At 45.1% G+C, this 22,117-nt stretch overlaps 1 protein-coding gene across 4 annotated transcripts in view; it reads left to right on the top strand.

Annotated features, from left to right (window-relative positions):
* The first annotated feature begins 36 nt into the window (after positions 1-36).
* Positions 37-22,117, top strand: part of ZNF490 (zinc finger protein 490) — a 31,939-nt gene continuing 9,858 nt past the window's right edge. The window contains exons 1-3 of one of the 4 annotated variants that reach the window (XM_032169797.2): positions 211-286; positions 871-975; positions 1,663-1,707. In XM_032169797.2, the coding sequence (XP_032025688.1) occupies positions 1,663-1,707 (45 nt within the window). In that variant the 5' untranslated portion in view covers positions 211-286; positions 871-975. Of the gene's footprint in view, positions 287-870; positions 976-1,662; positions 1,708-9,130; positions 9,355-10,751; positions 11,228-22,117 lie in introns of those variants that run through there. The other 3 variants (XM_032169796.2, XM_058425200.1, XM_058425202.1) reach the window with 3 other exon arrangements.

Here is a 22,117-nt window from a genome sequence, read left to right as displayed (position 1 = left end):
TGTCCGAATGACAGCTAGGCGGCAGGTCTAGTAGCTAGGCAGACCTCGCTTCCGCCGGTGGGACGGAACTGGTGCCCTCCGTGGACAATTGTGTTGAAGCAGAAATTGTTCCGGATCTCGGGTCGGACACGGAAGTCTTTCTGCAGTGTTTCTGGATGCGGGGACAGGGATGCGCAGGAATTCCAGTCTCAGTTTCCAGATGGAGCGACCCCTCGAGGAGCAAGTCCAGAGCAAGTGGTCGTCTAGTCAAGGCCGCACAGGAACAGGAGAGTCTGATGTCCTCCAGGTACCAGGGGCTTGGCATAATGTTGTAAGGCCTCTCGTGGAATAGTGACCCTTGTTTATAAACAGACGATTACCCCATCATGTGTAATAAAAAGTGTGGCTGCATTTTAATCTTTGACCATAACAGCGTTGAGGCGTCCACCTTTCTTTTCCCCACCTCCACACATTTTGGCACTTTAGAAAAGGAACCCCAAGCCAGGGCTTGGTGGCGCACACCTGTAGTCCCAGCTACTGCGTGGCGGGGGCGGTGGGGGAGGTGGGGGGGTGGGTGGGCTGAGGCGGGTGGATCGCTTGACTCCAGGAGTTTGAGTTCAGTCTGGGCAACATGGCCAGAACTCATCCCAAGAAAAAAAAAAAGGAAAGAAAGAAAAAAGAATCCGTAGGACACCCGAGCACTTGGCTCTGGTGGTAAATTGCAACCCTAACCTGGGCACAGGGACTCTTCAGACCAATCACGATCTATGAGACTTGCTCAGTAAACTGCGTTTTACTCTAGAAGGAAATGGTTTGTTTTTGTTGTTTTTTTGTTTGTTTTTAGTTTAAGCATGTTTTTATTGCTTTTCATTTTTATTTTTATTTTTGTAGATTTATGGTTACAAATGCACTTGTGTTACGTGGATATATTTCATAGTGGCGAAGTCTGGCTTTTAGTGCACCCATCACCCAAAGAGTGTATGTTGTACCCAATAGGTAATATTTCATCCCTTATCCCCCCCTCTCTGCAACCTATTGGCATCTCCAGTGTCTATTATTCCACTCTGTATGTCCATGTTTACCCATTGTTTAGCTCCCACTTATATGTAAGAAGATGCAGTTTTTGACTTTCTGTGTTTGCGTCATTGCACTTAGGATAATGGCCTCCAGTTCTATCCGTGTTGCTGTAAAGTGGAAGGAAATTTATCTTAAATAAGTTTTCTAGAGCGTCCCTACAGAATTTTGAAAGGCCAAGAGTCCAAGACCAGCCCGGGCAACATAGTGAGACCCCATTTCTAAAAAAAATTTTAAAAATTAGCTGGGCGTGGTGTTCACCTGTAGTCCTAGCTACTTCGGAGGCTGAGGCAGAAGGATCTCAAGGCTAAGAGTTTGAGGTTACAGTGAGCCAAGATTGTGCCACTGCATTCCAGCCTGGGAGAGAGAGAGACTGTCTCTAAAATTTTTTTTTTAAGTAGAAACATATTTTTTTAAAGTAGAAACATATTTCATTTTTCCCATTATAGAGGAGACAGTGTAATCCTGAAAACTCCCATGATCCACCCTTCTTGTAGCTCTGTGTGTACAGGTAGATGTAGGGGGAACAATGCTTCCAAGGTTGTCAAATGTAGTGTTTGGTTCTAAATTGCTGAAACTCACAAAATACATCCTCTTATTTCTAATTAGATGCAGAACAGTGAACACCATGGACAAAGCATCAAGACTCAAACTGTAAGTGAGATCACTACCTGTCAGTGTGGCGACCTTCCTTATTTATAATGACCATTTGGGTCTGTGCTTCTATGACCTCTTTGTGGGGGGTCTTTGGGGTCTTTGTGAAGACACTCTCATAGTCAAGCCCAATAACCAGGCTCTCAGGTATGTCCTGTTTATTGCCCTCACCCTGTACTTCCATTGTCCCTTACCTTCATTGGCTATCCCAACACAGCCACCTGCATCCTTTGGAATATCACATTTGGGCAGGGTGCAGTGGCTCATGCCTGTAATCCTGGCACTTTGGGAGACTGAGGTGGGAGGATTGCTTGAGTCCAGGAGTTTGAGACCAGTGTGGGCAATGTAGTGAGACTCTGTCTCTACAAAAAATAAAAAAAATGGCCAGGTGTAGTAGTTCGTACCTGTAATCTCAGCACTTTGGGAAGCAAGGTGGGTGGATCACTTCAGGCCAGGAGTTGGAAACCAACCTGGTCAACATGCTGAAACCTCATTTCTATTAAAAATATTTTTTAAATTAGCTGGGCATGGTGGGAAGCACACCTGTAATCCTAGCTACTTGGGTGGCTGAGGCATGAGAATCACTTGAATCTGGGAGGAGGAGGTTGCAGTGAGCTGAGATCGTGCCACTGTACTCCAGCCTGGGCAACAGAGCGAAACTCTGTCTCAAAAATAAATAAATAAATAAAGATAAAAAATTAGCTGGGCATGGTGGCATAGTCCCAGCTCCTCGGGAGGCTGAGACGGGAGGATGGCTTCAACCTGAGGCTGTGGTGACCTGTGATGGTGCCACTGCACTCTAGCCTGGGCAACAGAGCCAGACACTGTCTCAAAAAAACACAAAAAACACACATTTGGAGTTATGTTTACTTGTTTGCATAGTTTGGACAAAACGATCACTGCAGTTCTGACCTTCAAGGTAACCGTGCGAGAGACGGATAAGGCATGGGTTGGTATCGGGGTACCTAATTTTGTCATTGCTATCAGTTCCCTGATCTAGGTGACTCTGTAATCCCAACACTTTGGACTGCTGAAGTGGGAGGAATTTCATGGGGAATGACTACAGCCTTCATGCATGTGGATACATAATCTGAGCCTGAATATGTCATCTTCACATAAAACCATGATTTGGTTATTGACTGTTCTGTGAATCCTGGGTTCCTTGGCTTATGGGAGCTTCACTGTGGCTTTTCTGGCCAGGAACTTGTCTGACATTTTCAATAAGCCAGTCCTTAAGTTCAGCATGCTGATATTTTTCAGTGTCTGGGTCACCGTCCTTCCTGTCTACTAAAACCCGAAATGGGGAAGGTATCAATCCTGGCCTCCACTGATTTGCTGCTGCTTCTCTGTCTGCAGATGCTATGCTGTTCTTGTTCGTTCCTTTTTTCATTTGAGACAGGGATCTTGCTGTGTTGCCCACGCTGGTCTCAAGCTCCTGACTTCAAGCAATTCTCCTGCCTCAACCTCCCAAAGTGCGGGGATTACAGGTGTGAGTCACTATGCCTGGCCTGAGTTTTCAGTTTTTGACAGTGCTCAGTATATATGGTGGCACACATTTGGACTTTAATACTGAGAAGTTCCATTATTATTATTGTTATTATATTGTATTACTATTAGTATCATGTTCTGTCACCCAGGCTGGAGTGCAGTGGCAAGATCACAGCTCACTGTAGACTCGACTTCACAGGCTCCCTAGTAGCTGGGACTAGTAGCTGGAACTAGGACTCGGTGTGCACCACCATGCTTGGCTAATTTAAAAAAAAAATTTTTTTTTTTAGCCAGGCGTGCTGGTGCACATCTGTAATCCCAGCTATTTGGGAGGCTGAGGCAGGAGAATTGCTTGAACCCGGAAGGTGGAGGTTGCAGTGGGCTGAGATGGTGCCACTGCATTCTAGCCTGGGTGACAGAGCAAGACTACATCTCAAAAAAAAAAAAAAAAAAGAAAAAAATTAAATTTTTTAAATTTTAGAGACAGGGTCCTGCTATGTTGCCCAGGCTGATCTTGAACTCCTGCACTCAAGTGATGCTCCCACATCAGCCTCCCAAAATGTTGGGATTATAGGCGTGAGCTACCGCACCTGGCCAATTTCATTATTACTTATGAGCCATATGAGTTTAGACAAGACTTTGTGCTCTCCATACTTAACTTTTTTCATTTGCAAGATGGGAGGTATGATTGGGTGGGGCTAATCAAATGAAATACTAATGATTATGAAATCACATTAGTCACCACAGTGATGTGCAAACATAAATTATTGAGATATTGAATAAAAATGGGATTTTACTTGTTCTTTAGTAAAACACAAAGCTGTTCATTTTTTTTCTTTCCTAACATGTGCTGGAAATCTACCATATGGAAATGACACTTGGGAATGGTCATGGACTTTTAGGCCTTTGCTGATCATTAAAATAAAAATCTTCCAGTGATTCCTTTTATAAAAGGACATCAAAGCCTGGGCAACAGAGTGAAATCCTGTCTCTATAAAAATAAAAAAAAATTGGCCAGGTGCAGTGGCTCACACCCGTAATCCTAGCACTTTGGGAGGCTGAGGTGGGTAGATCACTTGAGGTCAGGAGTTCAAGACCAGCCTGGCCAACATGTTAAAACCCTATCTCTACTAAAAATACAAAAAATTAGCTGGGCGTGGTGGTGCACACCTGTAGTCCCAGCTACTCGGCAGGCTGAGGCAGAAGAATTGCTTGAACTTATGAGGCAGAGGTTGCAGTGAACTGAGATCGTGCTACTGCACTCTAGCTTGGGCAACAGATAGAGACCCTGTCTCAAAAAAAAAAGAATTACCCAGGGTGGTGGCATGTGCCTGTAGTCTCATAGCAGAGATCCTTTGAGTCCAGGAGTTGGAGGCTACAATGACCTATGATTGTGCCACTGCACTCCAGCTTGGGCAATAGAGTGAGTCTCTGTTTCTAAAATGGAAAAAAAAAAAAAAAATCCTATTTTAGGCCAGGCGCGGTGGCTCACGCCTTTAATCCCAGCACTTTGGGAGGCCGAGGTGGGTGGATCACCTGAGGTCGGGAGTTCGAGACCAGCCTGACCAACATGGAGAAACCCCCCCCTTACTAAAAATACAAAATTAGCCGGACGGGGTGGTGCATGCCTGTAATCCCAGCTACTCGAGAGGCTGAGGCAGGATAATTGCTTGAACCCGGGAGGGGGAGGTTGCAGTGAGCCGAGATCATTGCACGCCAGCCTGGGCAACAAGAGTGAAACTCTGTCTCAAAAAAAAAAAAATAAATTAATTTAAAAAAATTCTATTCAAGGGTCTCAAATACACTTTTCTTAAAGGAATAGGAAAACCATTAACAAAATATTTAACAGAATACTTCACTTCTGGTCCACCAATAACCACTTCTCAAGCAGACACCAGCTGGGTGTGCTATATCATTCAATTTAATTGTGACAGTATCTACCTGGAGACAGAGTCCAATACCAGAAGCTAACGGCTCACAAGAATGCCCCTCACTGCAAATGTCAGTTGTAAGTCCCAGGATGTGACCTATGCTGACCAACAAGCTGTAAATCAGGGTTTTCATGACCCACTCTTTGGGTTTGATTAATTTGCTATATAGCAGCCTACAGAACTCACAGAAACACTTTACTTACATTCACCCATTTATTACAAAGGGCTTTTTTTTTTAATAGAGCAGGGTTTCACTCTGTCTCCCAGGCTGGAGTGCAGTGGCAGGATCATAGCTCATTGCAGGCTTCAACTCTTGGGATCAAGCGATCCTCCCTCATCAGTCCTGCAAGTAGCTAGGAATACAGGCATGTGCCACCACACTCAACTAATTATTTATTTTTTGTAAAGTTAGGGTCTCGCTCTGTTGTCCAGGCTAGTCTCAACCTCCAGGTCTCAAGAGATCCTCCCACCTTGCTCCTCTCAAAGCACCGAGATTATAGGAGTGAGTCACTGTACCTAGTCTTACAAAGGGTATTTTATTATTTATTTATTTACTCTTATTTTGAGACAGGTCTCACTCTGTTGCCAGGCTGGAGTGCAGCAGCACGATCTTGGCTCACTGCAACCTCCATCTCCTGGGTTCAAATGATTCTCGTGTTTCAGCCTCCCGAGTAGCTGGAATGACAAGCATGCTCCACCATGCCCAGCTATTTTTGTATTTTTAGTAGAGAAGGGGTTTCACCATGTTGGCCAGGCTGGTCTCGAACTCCTGACCTCAAGTGATCCATCTGCCTTGGCCTCCCAAAGTGCTGGCATTACAGGTGTGAACCACTGCGCCCAGCCTACAAAGGATATTTTATTTTATTTATTATTATTATTATTTTTTTGAGACGGAGTTTTGCTCTTGTCGCCCAGGCTGGAGTGCAATGGCGCAATCTCAGCTCACTGCAACCTCTGCCTCCTGGGTTCAAGCAATTCTCCTGCCTCAGCTTCCCAAGTAGCTGAGATTATAGGCGCCCACCACCACACCTGGCTAATTTTTTTTTTTTGAGATAGAGTCTCACTCTTTTGCCCAGGCTGGAGTGCAGTGGCACGATCTCGGCTCACTGCAGCCTCTGCCTACCAGGGTCAAGCGATTCTCCTACCTCAGCCTCTCAAGTAGCTGGATTACAGGCCCACGCCACCAGGTCCAGCTAATTTTTTTTGTGTGTGTGTGTTTTTAGTAGAGACGGGGTTTCACCATGCTGGCCAGGCTGGTCTCGAACTCCTGACCTCATGATCTGCCCACCTTGTCCTACCAAAGTGCTGGGATTATAGGTGTGAGCCACTGCATCTGGCCTAATTTTTGTATTTTAAGTAGAGATGGGGTTTCACCATGTTGGTCAGGCTGGTCTTGAACTCCTGACCTCAAGTGATCCACCTGCCTCAGCCTCCCAAAGTGCTGGGATTACAGACGCGATTACAGGCGCACCTGGCCCTACAAAGGATATTTTAAATGATACAAATGAACAGCCAGATGAAGAGATACCTCCAGGCACATGGTTATGTTCTTATTTACCAACCAGAAGGCTCTCTGAGCCCTGTTTTTGGGTTTTTATGATGTCTTTATTATGGTGACACGATTAATCACATCATTCACTATTGGTGATCAACTCAACCTTCAGTTTTCTCTTCCCTCCCTGGCGTTGGGGACAGAGCTGAAAGTTTCAAAGCTCCAGTCACATGGTTGGTTCCCCTGGCAACTAGCCTCACATCCTGTGGTTTGTAGGAGCTTTCCGAAAATCACCTCAGTAACATAAACTTAGCTGTGGCGGAAAGGGGATGGTTATGAATAAGTAAAGACATTTCTTCCACCTTTCACTCTGGAACTCTTCTAGAGCTATTTTAAGAACTGAATACAAAAGGCCATTTTTTTTTTTTTTTTTGAGATAGGGTCTCCTTCACTCTGTCACCCAGTGACAGTGGCACAATCTTGGCTCAATGCAGCCTCCACCCCCAGGTTCAAGCAATCCTCACACCACAGCCTCCTGAGTAGCTGGGACTACAGGTGCACACCACCACATCTGGCTATTTTTTTGTATTTTTAGTAAAGATGGGTTTTCGCCATGTTGCCCAGACTGGTCTGAAACACCTGAGCTCAAGCATCCACCTACCTTGGCCTCCCAAAGTACTGGGATTACAGATGTGAGCCCCAGCCCCCAGCCTTTTTTTGTTTGTTTTTTGTTTTTTGAGACAGATTCTTACTCTGTCACCTAGGCTGGAGTGCAGTGGTGTCATCACAGCTCACTGCAACCTTGACTTCCCTGATCTCAGGTGATCCTCCCACCTCAGCCTCTCAAGTAGCTGAGACTGTAGGCACACACCCCTATGCCTGGCCAATTTTTGTATTTTTTGTAGAGATAGGATCTCACTATGTTGCCCAGGCTGGTCTTGAACTCCTGGGCTCAAGCATCCTGCCTGCCTCAGCCTCCCAACGTGTGGGATTACAGGCAGCCCAAATATTTTAACAAAAGATACTCCAATTGCTCTAGTCGCTTAGGAAATTACAAGATTTTTAGCAACTGTGAGCCAGGAACCCTGGACAAAACCCAAATTATATATTTCACAATATCACAACTTTCTTTTCCACCAAACTGGGGGGTGGTACTCAAAATGATACCCTCTCTCTGCAGTTTGACTCAATTGTAACTTGGATATTCTCTAATTTTTGTATTTTTTGGAGAGACGGGTTGTGTCATGTTGGCCAGGCTGGTCTGGAACTCCTGGGCTCAAGTGATCCACCCACCTTGGCTTCCCAAAGTGCTAGGACAAGAGTCCTGAACATTTTTTCTCTATTCTGATGTCACAATCTCCAAAGTTATCTAAAACTTGCATTCAGGAGCACCTGTTAGAGCTTTATAGCTGATTATAAAACCACCTTCTAAAGAGGACCAAGACAAGACAACAATTGTTTATGGATGACAAAGTTTTAGGGTAGCCATAGTTAAAGATGCAATTGACAAGGAAATCTGTTACTCTGTGGCACACAATAATTTAACATTACAATTATAATTATTACTGATAACATACACTAAGATATATCAGAATTACAAGAGATTTCCATCATTTTGGAACACATACCAATAACATATATATACAGATATAGTCCAAAGAAAGCCACACCCCATTTTATATTTGACATTGCTTCCTCTATGATTTTTGTACCAAATAAGCCAAATTTCACGTTTACATTAGTATACTATTACTGTTAAACCCAATTCTTTTCTTTTCTTTCTTTTTTTTTTTTTTTTGAGACGGAGTCTCGCTCTTTTGCTCAGGCTGGAGTGCAGTGGCACATCTCGGCTCACTGCAACCTCCGCCTCCCGGGTTCACACCATTCTCCTGCCTCAGCCTCCCAAGTAGCTGGGACTACAGGTGCCCGCCACCATGCCTGGCTAATTTTTTGTATTTTTTTTTAGTAGAGATGGGGTTTCACCATGTTAGCCAGGATGGTCTCGATCTCCTAACCTTGTGATCCGCCTGCCTCGGCCTCCCAAAGTGCTGGGATTACAGGCGTGAGCCACCACGCCCGGCCTAAACCCAATTCTTAATAAAACCTTATAGATATATTTACCCAATGTTATAGACATATTTATGCCAATGTTTGGCAATTTTTATAGTTTTTTATTACCCTTTACAATTTTTGTTAAAGAGCAGGCTAGTGTTCTAAGAGAAACCCGTTGTGCTTTTAATATTCAATTTATAGAAAAACTGGATAATACCCAATTTAACTTTAGCCAATATGTTTACACACATAATTTCTTTTACAATCAACCTTCCACAACTTGCTTAAACTTTCAGCTTTATTTTATCTAAATCCATTAACCTTTTAATTTAGGCAAAAAAATCCACATTCCCATGCCTTCTTTTTTTTTTTTTTTTTTTTGACGTGGTGTCGCGACTTTCCCTCGCCCAGGCTGGAGTGCAGTGGCGCGATCTCGGCTCACTGCAAGCTCCGCCTCCCGGGTTCCCGCCATTCTCCTGCCTCAGCCTCTCCGAGTAGCTGGGACTACAGGCGCCCGCCACCACGCCCGGCTAATTTTTTGTATTTTTAGTAGAGACGGGGTTTCACCGTGGTCTCGATCTCCTGACCTCGTGATCCGCCCGCCTCGGCCTCCCAAAGTGCTGGGATTACAAGCGTGAGCCACCGCGCCCGGCCCCATGCCTTCTTATAATCTTTTTACCAAAGGTATACTCTACTTTACTCACACACCTTGCATGTAAAACTGTTTTTTCCAGTAGTCTCAGTTACATGTTATAATATTGATTCTTAGCAACTTTTACTTTTGGTGAAAAACCTGATAAGTGATTTTAGTTATGTACCAGGTGGGGAGCCTAGGACATAGACAGAAGTGCAGATAAGGTCTGACTCATTCTAGCATCTAACTTCATGTGTCCCAGGCCTTCCCTAGCTTTAAAGCAGGCAAGTTGTACAGTTAAGAGTCATAATGGCATTTTATGAAGCATTCAGGAGGCCTAAACACCTTTAAATTGTACAGCATTTCTTGCATAAATTCCCTTTCATAAATTCTTTCATGACTTACACTCTGTGATAGGCCTTGACTTTCTGACTTGTCCTAAACATCCCTCTTTTTAAACAACCAGTCATTTTTGTTTAGGACAAGAATCTATCATACAAGATCCTTTTTTATATAAAATATCTTTTCTTTAACCAAAAATACTTATTTATTTTTATAACTTTCTTTCTGTCTCTGTTTTTTCTTTCTTTCTTTTTTTTTTTTTTTTTTGAGTCTCACTCTGTTGCCCAGGCTGGAGTGCAGTGGCGTGATCTTGGCTCACTGCCCAGGTTCAAGCGATTCTCCTGCCTCAGCCTCCCGAATAGCTGGGATCACAGGCACCCTGCCACCACACCCGGCTAATTTTTTTTTTTTTTTTTAAGATGGAGTCTCACTCTGTTGCCCAGGCTGGAGTGCAGTGACGCAGTCTCGGCTCACGGCAACCTCCGCCTCCCAGGTTCAAGCGATTTTCCTGCCTCAGCCTCCCTAGTAGCTGGGACTACAGGTGCACACCACCATGCCTAGCTAATTTTTGTATTTTTAGTAGAGATGGGGTTTCACTGTGTTGGCCAGGCTGGTCTCGAACTCCTGACCTCATGATCCGCCTGCCTCGACCTCCCAAAGTGCTGGGATTACAGGCGTGAACCACCGCGCCCGGCAGAATCCTAGGTTTTAAAAAGGGAGAATTATTGACGGGCATGGTGGCTCACGCCTGTAATCCCAGCACTTTGGGAGGCTGAGACGGGCAGAGCCCAACCTAAGGTTGGGAGTTCGAGACCAGCCTGACCAACATGGAGAAACCCCGTGTCTACTAAAAATACAAAATTAGCCGGGCGTGGTGGCTCATGCCTGTAATCCCAGCTACTTGGGAGGCTGAGGCGAGAGAATCGCTTGAACTCGGGAGGCGGAGGTTGTGGTGAGCGGAGATCGCGCCACTGCACTCCAGCCTGGGCAACAAGAGAGAAACTGCCTCCAAAAAAAGAGAGAATTATTATGAGGCTAGACCATGTGATGCTTTTACAGTACACTTAACAATTTTTTTCCCAAAGACATTTCTAAGTGTCTAAACCACACTTTTTCTTAAAAACCTGAGTAGCTTCTGTTGCAATAACTATTTCTTTTTTAATTGTTGTTTTTGCTTTTTGAGACAGAGTCTCGCTCTGCCACCAGGGTTTGACCATGTTGGCCAGGATGGTCTCGATCTCTTGACCTCGTGATCCGCCCGCCTCGGCCTCCCAAAGTGCTGGGATTACAAGCGAGAGCCACCGCACCCGGCCGGAATCTATATTTTTTAATTTTTAATTTTTATTTTTGTGGAGGCGGGTTCTTACAATGTTGCCCAGGCTGGTGTGGAAATCCTGGCCTCAAGGGATCCTCCCGAAGTGCTGAGATTACAGGCTTGAGCCAACGTGCCCGGCCTTTAATTGTCTTAAAAGGAAGTAAATTCTGACACATGCTACAACATCGGGAAGATTGAGGACATTATGCTAAGTGAAATAAGCCAGTCGGAAAAGGACAAATACAGAATAATTCCACTTATATGAGGTACCCACAATGAAATTCATACAATCAAAAAGTCCCAAGAGTGGGTGTCAGGGGCTAAGGGTGAGCGGTAAATGGGATGTTATTCAATCGATAAAGAGTTTCAAATTTGCAAGATTAAATCAGTTCTAGAGATTGGTTTCACAATGTAACTACACTTAATACTACTGAATAGGCCACTTAAAAATGGACCTCGGGCAAAGAACAAATTCCTCTTACATGCAAATATCCCCGCCGGGAAAACCCACTCTGGGAAGCTAGCTCGGCTCAACCACGTGCCCTACTGCATGGCTGTCACTCAGGGGTGAGGGGGCGGGGCCACGCAAACTGTCCAATCAGCATCGGTGTTGAAAAGGCGCTGGCACCCTAGCTCTGAATGCGCGTGTGAACGTCCTTATTCTAGCGGTTCGCTAGGATTGCGTCCCAGCCTCGGACTGTCTGGGGCTCTGCATATGCTTTGTCGCACTGGGACCTGCAGGTAGTGAGAGATCCGTAGGGAGGACTCCTGGAGCCTCCGTAAGCCGAGAAATGGTGAGTGTGCGGGGCCGGGAGTCCCGAGACCTGAGGAGGGGACTTGTCGGAACCGGCTGTGGGAAGACCTGAGTCCCCCCTGGCGCAGCTGACCCGAGGGTCTCCCAGCAGCGTGGGGCTGGGCCGGCAGCTGGGACCTCAGGCGTCCTGTCCCGTCCCTGCGACTGCGGCCCCGGCCCCGGAGCCCTTTCCGGGCAGCTGGGCGCCCGCAGCCCCGCGTCTCCGAAGATTGCGCAGGGGCCACGGGAAAGTCATGAGGGATTCTCGTGCGTTTGAGAATCCATTTGGGTCAGAACATTAAGGTGAATCCACCTGTGAGAATTGAAGCCTGGAAGAGGGAACATTTTTTTTTGTAGCTAGGGGAGAGGAGGGCGTGTGGAGCTCCCAGAGTTCGTTCCTGTGGCTGCTCAGATGCCCCTGCTGTCTTCACCAGGCACTGACCCACTGTCTGGGTTACCGTTCTCAAGTTTGGGAATTTGTTTTTGAGACGGTCTCGCAGCGTCGCCCAGGCTGAAGTGCAGTGGAGCCATCAAACCTCATCGCATCTCAAGCGATCCTCCCTCCTCAGCCTCCTGAGTAGCTGGGACTAAAGGCATCTGCCACTATTGGCTAATTTCAAATTTTTACTTTGCAGATACAGGGTCTTGCTATGTTGCTCATGCTAGTCTCGAACGCCTGGCTTTAAGGGATCCTCTTGCCTTGGCCTCCCAAAATGTTGGTATTATAGGCGTGACCATGCCTGGCCCTTGTGAATGTATTTACCTTTCGATTGTGAGTTTTCCATTTTAACGGTGGAGAAGCAATTCCTTATCTAAACAGATTAAAACGTTTGCGTTTCTTTCCCTTGGATTCCTTGATCAAATCACTTTTTTTGAGACAGAGTCTTTCTCTGTCGCCCAGGCTGGAGTGCAGTGACACCATCTTGGTTCACTGCAACCCCTGCCTCCCAGGTTGAAGCAATTCTTATGCCTCAGCCTCCTGAGTAGCTGGTATTACAGGCATGTGCCACCACACCCGGCCCATTTTTGTATTTTTAGTAGAGATGGGATTGCATCTCATTGATGCTGTTCTCGAACTCCTGGCCTCAAGTGATCTGTCTGCCTCAGTCTTCTAAAGTGCTGGGATTACAGGTGTGAGCTGCTGCGCTGGCCCAAATCACCTTTTTTTTTTTCTTTTTCTTTTTTCTTTTTTTCTTTTGACAAAGTCTTGCTCTTTTGCCCAGGCTGGAGTGCATTGGCATGATCTTAGCTCACTTCAACCTCTGCCTCCCAGGTTCACGCAATTCTCCCTGCCTCAGCCTCCTGCGTAGCTGGGATTACAGTCACCTGCCACCACACCTGGCTGATTTTTGTATTTGTAGTAGAGATGGGGTTTCGCCAGGTTGGCCAGGCTGGTCTCAAACTCCTGACCTCAGGTGATCCACCCACCTCAGCCTCCCAAAGTGCTGGGATTGCAGGTGTGAGCCACCACGCCCAGCCCTGAAACCTTTTAACGCCACCAGTGCCATGGGTGAGGCCCATAACCTACAATTTGAGGTTCTCTGGAGGAAAAAATGTATTAATAAATATTAAGGTAGGAAAATAACCCTTCTGCCCGGAAGTATATCAAGTGACCACAGAAACAAAACAGAGAAAGATTAAAGAAGGAAGGGCACAAAAGAAAAAAAAATGAAGCATTTTTCTAGGTTTTGACCTAATTCCAACTCCAAAATATAGTAAAAGAATTATGCAACCAAAAAAAAAGGCCGGACATGGTAGCCCACACCTGTTATCCAAACACTTTGGGAGGCCAAGACAGGCGGGTCGGGAGTTGGAGACCAGCCTGACCAACATGGAGAAACCCCTTCTCTACTAAAAATACAAAATTAACTGGGCGTGTTGGCGCATGGCTGTAATCCCAGCTACTAGGGAGCCTGAGGCAGGAGAATTTCTTGAACCCGGGAGGTGGAGGTTGCGGTGAGCCGAGATCACGCCCTTGCACTCCAGCCTGGACAACAAGAGCGAAACTCGGTCTCAAAAAAAAAAAAAGAAAAGGACGCTGCATGTGCATGGCTTTCAGGCCTCTCCGACATTGATTCTGAATTTTATCATTTTTTAAATCATTTATATATATATATATATTTCTGGTTTCAAACTCCTGGGCTCTAGCAGTCCTCCTGCCTTGACCTCCCAAGGTGCTGGGATTACAGGAATAAACCACCAGGCCCAGCCTAGTTCTGAATTAATTTTAACATCTCTGTAATGCACTAACTGACAATCATTCATGGGATTAATCAATCCTAGGAATCAGTTATATCTGGAGATCCCAGTAAATGTAAGCAAGGTACACTGATTGATTGATTGATGGATGGATTGATGGAGTCTTCTTGCTCTGTTGCCTAGGCGGGAGTGCTGAGACAGACTCTCACTCTGTCACCCAGGCGGAAGTGCAGTGGTGTGATCTCAGCTCACTGCAACCTCTGCCTACTGCTATTGTTCCTGTTGGCACCCACAACATCATTTGGGCTTTTTTGATGTTCAGGAGGTAACACAGTCCTTTATAAAGTTTCCTTAAGCCCATTTATGCTGTGACTTGCAAATTGGTCATCATTGCCTGGATATCGCTACCACAAAGGCTCTAGACACTGTTTAAATTGCCATACGGCAGGCACTCCTGTTAGTGCCTCCAGAGTACTATAGAGGATTTTTTTTTTTTTTTTTTTTCTGAGATTGAGTCTGGCTCTGTCTCCCAGGTTGGAGTGCAGTAGCGTAATCTCGGCTCACTGCAACCTCCGCCTCCCTGGTTCAAGCGATTCTCCTACCTCAGCCTCCAGAGTAGCTGGGATTACAGGTGTGCACCACCACACTCAGTTAATTTTTGTATTTTTAGTAGATACGGGGTTTTACCGTATTGGCCAGGCTGGTCTCAAACTCCTGACCTCCGGTGATCTGCCTGCCATGGCCTCCCAAAGTGCTGGGATTACAGGCATGAGCCACCATTCCTGGCCACTATAGTGGCTTTAGAAACCTCCTCTCATGCCTCTTGTAATTATCCATGATGACCATAAGTTGTCCGTAGGGCTCTGATGCAACAAACAGCCCTTGGCCCCACACTATATGCCATTAGAGCTGCAATGATCACCTTGTACTAGGTTATCCTGAACATTGAGGCTCTCCCCAGGCCCTGAGCATGTGACTTTACTCAACTGCTCATTTTGCCATGGGTCCTGGAAACAGCAACCTACACAGACCTCCTTTCAAAATTACAGAGCCAAATGTTAGCCTTCAGCATATCCTCTCTGTAGGAGTTGGGGTGGGAGGGTGGCTTCTTTTCTTACCTCCTTGCCAGATGTCATGGTGCTGGAGGAGGTCTACCTTGTCCTAGATCCTTTGCTACTGAGTGAATAGCAGTGGGGAGTGTGTAGACTTGATGGCTGACATGGCCACATTTGTACACGTTGGAGCTCTCGGTGAAGAGCTGCTGCTTTTTATCCCTTAATTAAAATGGACCTGATAAAGGACTGGATTCAAGGGGCAGCTCATCAGTTAGTCGTCTTAGCACTGGCCAACAATAAATCCCACCTGTACATGTTTACACACTCTTGAGTGATTGTCTAAGAGTTGCACCTTTGTAGTAAAAGAACTCTGGGAATATTAGGCTGGGTGTGGTGGCTCACACCTGTAATCCCAGCATTTTGGGACACTGAGGCGGGTGGATCACTTGAGGTCAGGAGTTCGAGACCAGCCTGGCCAACATGGAGAAACCCTGTCTCTACTAAAAATACAAAAAAATTAGCCAGGCATGGTGGCTTGCACCTGTAATCCCAGCTACTCAGGAGGCTGAGGCAGGAGAATCGCTTGAACCTGGGAGGCGGAGGTTGCAGTGAGCCGAGATTGCGCCACTGCACTTCAGCCTGGGCAACAGAGCGAGACTTCATCTCAAAGGGAAAACAAAAAAAAACCCACAAAACTCTGGGAATCTTTTTTTTACCTCATGGCTAGCCATATAAGTCAAGATAATACACACCACCACCCAGGGTAATCCCACAATCCAAGGCTCCGCCTGGACACTCATATTCGTGCAAGAGTTCCAGAGGCTACTGATACTAATCAAAGCTCTTATTGCACTTCTCAAAATAGAGAGTGATGGGCTTTTGAACAAGGCATCCTGTGGAACTTCATCGCCTTTACCAGTCTCTGGCTCACAAAGCACCATAAAGGCTTACTAAAATAAAATTCATGAATTGAGTGAAAGGTTGTATGTTTCATTCATCAACCAGTCATGGTGTGAATTGTCATTATCCTGTCTTCATTGTTTTTCTTTTTCTAGTAGACTTTATTTTTGTAGAGCTATTTCAGACTTATAGAAAAATTGATGAGGAAGTGTAGTGTTCCCACTTGATCCCTCTGCCTCCACATAGTTTATCCTTTTTATATTTTGTATTACTTTAATACATCTGTTATAATTGATGTACCAATATTGATGCCTCAGACTCCACAATTTACATTAGGGCTGACTCTGTTATACAATCTATAGGTTTTGACAAATGTATAATAACTGCTATTCATCATAGCTGCATCATGTAAGGATGCTTTCCCTCACCTAAATATCGCCTGTGCTTCTCCTATTCATTAATCCGTCCCTCTTCCCAAATTCTTGACAATCAGAAGCCTTTTTACTCTGTCATAATTTTATCTTTTCCTGAATGTCATCTTTGAAACTATACAGTATATAACCATTTAGATTGGCTTCTTTTACTTAATAATATATGTTCAAGTCAAGGTTCCTCCACCTCTTATTATTTTTTTTTTTAATTGAGATGGGGTCTCATCATAACACCCATGCTGGTCTTGAACTCCCGGACTCAAGTGACCCTCCTGCCTCAGTGCCTTGAGTAGCTGGTACTACAAGTGGGAGCCACCATACCTAGCCTCCATGTCTTTTTTTTTTTTTTTTTTTCCGAGACAGACCTCCTCCGGTTCACCCATTCTCTGCCTCACCCTCTGGATACTGGACTACAGGCCCCCCACCCCGGCTAATTTTTTGTATACCGTGGTCTCGATCTCCTGACCTCGTGATCCGCCCGCCTCGGCCTCCCAAAGTGCTGGGATTACAAGCGTGAGCCACCGCGCCCGGCCTGCCTCCATGTCTTTTCATGGCTTGATACCTGATTCTCCTGCCTCAGCCTCCCGAGTAGCTGAGATTATAGGCAAGCGCCACCACACTCAGCTAATTTTTGTATTTTTAGTAGAGACAGGGTTTCACCATGTTGGCCAGGATAGTCTCGATCTCCTGACCTCATGGTCCGCCCTCCTTGGCCTCCCAAAGTGCTGGGATTACAGGCGTGAGCCACCGCGCCCGGCTGATACATGATTTCTTTTTATCATTCTATGGGTGAACCAGATGGTTTATCCATATGTCTATTGAGAGGTATCTTGGTTCACTCTAAGGTTAAGGTTTTGAATAAAACTATAAGCATTCATGTGCAAGTTTTGGCATGAACATAAGTTTTCAACTCTTTTGAGTAAATACCTAGGAGCATGATGGCTAGATTACAATTTAAGAGTGTGTTTTGCTTTCTAACTGTCTGCCTTTCAAAGTGGGAGTACCATTTTCCATTGCCAGCAGCAAATAATGATGATACTTACTGTTCTCCATCTTCATCATTTGGTGTTTTTAGTGTTTTAAAATTTAGCTATTTAGTGAGTGTGGTAATGTCTTACTCAGTTTTATTTATCTTAGTTTTTTTTTTATTCCCTAATGCTGTGTGATGTTGAGCATTTTTTTTCGCTCAGCCCCCCTCCGGTTCACCCATTCTCTGCCTCACCTCAGTACTGGACTACAGGCCCCCCACCACCCTGGCTAATTTGGGGTTTCACCATGTTAGCCAGGATGGTCTCGATCTCCTGACCTCGTGATCCGCCCGCCTCGGCCTCCCAAAGTGCTGGGATTACAAGCGTGTGCCACCGCGCCCGGCCTTGAGCATGTTTTCATGTGCTTCTTTACCATCTCTAAATCTTCTTTGGTGATGTGTATGTTCATATCTTTTGCCCGTTTTTAATTGGATTGTCTTCCTGTTACTGAGTTTAATAGTTCTTTTAGTAGTTGGAATACCAGTCCTTTATCAGATAGGTGTTTTGCAAAGAATTTCTCCCTGTCTGTAGCTTGTCTTTTCATTTTCTTAACATGGTCTTTCCCAGAGCGGGACTTTTTTTTTGGGCGGTGGTGGGGATGGAGCCTCTGTTACTCAGGCTGGAGTGCAGTGGCGTGATCTCGGCTCACTGCAACATCAGCCTCTCGGGTTCAAGCGATTTATTCTACCTCAGCCTCCCAAGTAGCTGGGACTACGGGCATGCACCACCACGCCTGGCTAATTTTTGTATCTTTAGTAGAGACGGGGTTTCACCATGTCGGCCAGACTGGTCTTGAATTCCTGACCTCAAGTCATCCGCCCGCCTCGGCCTCCCAAAGAGTTGGGATTACAGGCATGAGCCACCGTGCCCGGCCCCAAAGCAGGACTTTTTTATTTTAATGAAGTCAAACTTACAATTTATGTTATGTTATAATTCATCATCAAACCCAAGGTCATCTAGATTTTCTATGTTATCCTCTAGGAGTCTTATTGTATTTTACAGTTACATCTTTGATCCATTTTCATTTAATTTTTCTTTTATTTAAAAAAAATTTTTTTTTTGAAGAAATAGAGATGGAGTGTTGTTATGTTGCCCAGGTTGGTCTTGAACTCCTGGGCTGAAGTGATCCATTCCACCTTAGCCTCCCAAAGTGCTGGGATCACAGGCGTGAGCCACTACACCCAGCTGCCTTGGGTTCTTCATCAAAGCTCAGTTGACTATATTTATGTGGCTGTATAGGAAAGGAATTGGCCTTGTATGTTGAGCTTGTGTCCTTCAACCTTGCTCTTATTGGTTCCAGGAATTTTCTTTGTTGTGGATTTTTGAAATTCTCTACATACACAATCATGTCATATGCAGAAAGACAGCTTTAGTTCTTCCTTCTCAGTTGGTATATCTTTTATTTCTTTTTCTTAGTTTCACTGTTGTACAATGTTGAATAGAAATGGTGAGAGGGGCCAGGCGCGGTGGCTCATGCCTGTAATCCAGCACTTTAGGAGGCCGAGGCAGGGGTTGGGGGGATCATTGACGTCAAGAGTTCACGACCAGCCTGACCAACATGGTGAAACCCCATCTCTACTAAAAATACACAAATTAGCCAGGCATGGTTGGGTGCACCTGTAATCCCAGCTACTCAGGAGGCTGAGGCAGGAAAATCTCTTGAACCTGGGAGGTGGAGGTTGTTACAGTGAGCTGAGGTGGCACCAGTGCACTCCAGCCTGGGCAACAGAGTAAAACTCCATCTCAAAGAAAAAAAAAACAAAAGGCCAGGCATGGTGGCTCATGCCTGTAATCCCAGCACTTTGGGAGGCCGAGGCGGGCGTATCACAAGGTCAGGAGTTCCAGACCAGCCTGGTCAATATGGTGAAACCCCGTCTCTACTAAAAATACAAAAAAATTAGCGGGGACGTGGTGGCACATGCCTGTAATCCCAGCTACTCCAGAGGCTGAGGCAGGAGAATTGCGTGAACCCAGGAGGCGGAGATTGCAGTGAGCCAAGATCGTGCCAGTGCACTCCAGCCTGGGTGATAGAGCGAGACTCTGTCACTAAATAAATAAATAAATAAATGGTGAGAGTGTGAGAAGGGTCTTTCTTACCTTGTTCCTCATATTACTGCGAAAACATCTAGTTTTTCGCATTAAGCATGATGTTAACCGCAGGTTTCTTGTATGTAGTTTCTCAAGAAGTTCCTCTTGCCCGATGCAGTGGCATGCACCTGTAGTCTTTGCTGCTTGGGAGGCCAAGGCAAGAAGATTGCTGGAGCCCACCAGTTTGAGGCTGTAGCAGTATGACGGCACCTCTGAATAGCCAATATACTCCAGCCTGGGCAACTTAGTGAGACCTGTCTCAAAAAAAAAAAAAAAGAAGAAATTCCCTTCTATTCCTAGTTTGCTATCATAAATGTTCAGTTTTGTGAAGTGCTTCTTCATTTTCCCCCTTTCGTCATATTAATAATCTTTGTCTTTTTGTTGTTAGTTGACTTGAGGAGACACTTTTCAGTTAATTATTGATATGTTCACAAGACCACCTTTTGGTTTTGTTGTTTTTTCTCTATTTATTTATTTATTTATTTATTTTTGAGACAGAGTCTCGCTCTGTCACCTGCAGTATGATGGTGTGACCTGGGCTCACTGCAACCTGTGCCTCCTGGGTTCAAGTGATTCTCCTGCCTCAGCCTCCAAAGTAGCTGGGATTATAGGCCTGTGCCACCATGCCTGGCTAATTTTTGTATTTTAGAGTACATTAGAGAGTATTGCCGGGCGCGGTGGCTCACGCTTGTAATCCCAGCACTTTGGGAGGCCGAGGCGGGCGGATCACAAGGTCAGGAGATCGAGACCACGGTGAAACCTCGTCTCTACTAAAAATACAAAAAAATTAGCCGGGCGTAGTGGCGGGCGCCTGTAGTCCCAGCTACTCGGAGAAGCTGAGGCAGGAGAATGGCGTGAACCCGGGAGGCGGAGCTTGCAGTGAGCCGAGATCGCGCCACTGCACTCCAACCTGGGTGACACAGCGAGACTCCGTCTCAAAAAAAAAAAAAAAGAGAGTATTTTTGTAATTTTGTATTTTGTATTTGTAGAGATGGGGTTTCACCATGTTGGCCAGGCTGGTCTCAAAGTCCTGACCTCAGGTGATCTGCCTGACTCAGCCTCCCAAAGCGCTGGGATTACAGGCGTGAGCCACCATGCCTGGCCTGTTATTAGTTTTTTAAGTTAGACATTGAGATTATTGATTACAGATCATTCTTTGGTGGTATATGTGTTCAGTCATATAAATTTCAGCCAGGCACTCCTTTTGCTGCATTCTACGTGTTTTGATAAGTTCTATTTTTATTTAATTCAAAATAATTTTTAATGTCTCTTGAGACTTTTCTCATCCATGCATTATTTAGAAGTTCAGGATTTAATCTCCAAATATTTGTGGGTTTTAAAGCTATCTTTCTGTTAGCAGTTCTGGATCTGAGAACATGTTTTGTATTCTCTAGTCTTTTAAATTTGCTAGGAAGTATTTTATTTAGCAGAATGTGAGATATCTTGGTGACTATTCCATGTGAACTTGAGAAGAATGTATATTCTGCTGTTACTGAATGAATTATTCTGGTTTTCAATTAAGTCCAGTTGTTTTGATGGTGCTGTTCAATTTAATTATGTCCTTCCAGATTTCTGCCTGCTGGATCTCTAAATTAATGGTGGGGGTTATTGAAGTATACAGCTGTACCAGTGCATTCATGTATTTCTTCCTGCAGTTGTATTAGTATTCCCCTCATATATTTTGCCACTCTGTGGTTATGTACGTACACAGTAAGGATTGCCTTGTCTTCTTGGTGAATTGACCCCTTTGTCAGTATGTAATGCCCTTCTATCACTGATATTTTCATGCTATGAAGTCAGCTTTTTCTGAAATTAATAAGGCTGTGCCAGCTTTTAAAAAATTAGTGTTGGCCGGGCATGGTGGTTCACGCTTGTAATCCCAGCACTTTGGGAGGCCAAGGTGGGCACATCACGAGGTCAGGAGTTCGAGACCAGCCTAACCAATGTGGTGAAACCCTGTCTCTACTAAAAATATAAAAATTGGCCAGGCATGGTGGCTCACACTTGTAATCCCAGCACTTTGGGAGGCAGGCAGATTGCCTGAGGACAGGAGTTTTGAGACCAGCCTGGCCAACATGGTGAAACCCTGCCTCTACTAAAAATACAAAAATTAGCCAGTGTGGTGGCAGGCGCCTGCAATTCCAGCTACTCAGGAGGCTGAGGCAGGAGAATTGCTTGAACCCAGGAGGCAGAGGTTGTAGCGAGCTGAGACTGCGCCATTGCACTCCAGCCTGGGCAACAAGAACGAAACTTCAACTCAAAAAAAAAAAAAAAAAAACAAAAAAAACAAATTCAAAAAAAAAAAAAAAAAAAAAAAAAAACAAATTAGCCAGGCGTGGTGGTGCGCGCCTGTAATCCCAGCTACTCAGGAGACTGAGGCAGGAGAATCGCTTGAACCCGGGAGGTGGAGGTTGCAGTGAGCCAAGACTGTGCCACTGCACTCCAGCCTGGGTGACAGAGCGAGACTTTGTCTCAAAATAATAATAATAATTAGTGTTAGCATAGTATATCTTTATTCCTTTATTTTTAATATATCTTTGTGATATATTTATTATTACTTTTTATTCTTATACTTTAAGTTCTAGGGTACATGTGCACAACGCGCAGGTTTGTTACATATGTATACATGTGCCATGTTGGTGTACTATACCCATTAACTCGT

The sequence above is a fragment of the Hylobates moloch genome, unplaced genomic scaffold, assembly GCF_009828535.3.
Source record: "Hylobates moloch isolate HMO894 unplaced genomic scaffold, HMol_V3 SCAFFOLD_12, whole genome shotgun sequence".
In the NCBI taxonomy this organism is placed as follows: Eukaryota; Metazoa; Chordata; class Mammalia; order Primates; family Hylobatidae; genus Hylobates; species Hylobates moloch.
This window is presented reverse-complemented; position numbering and strand designations above follow the sequence as displayed.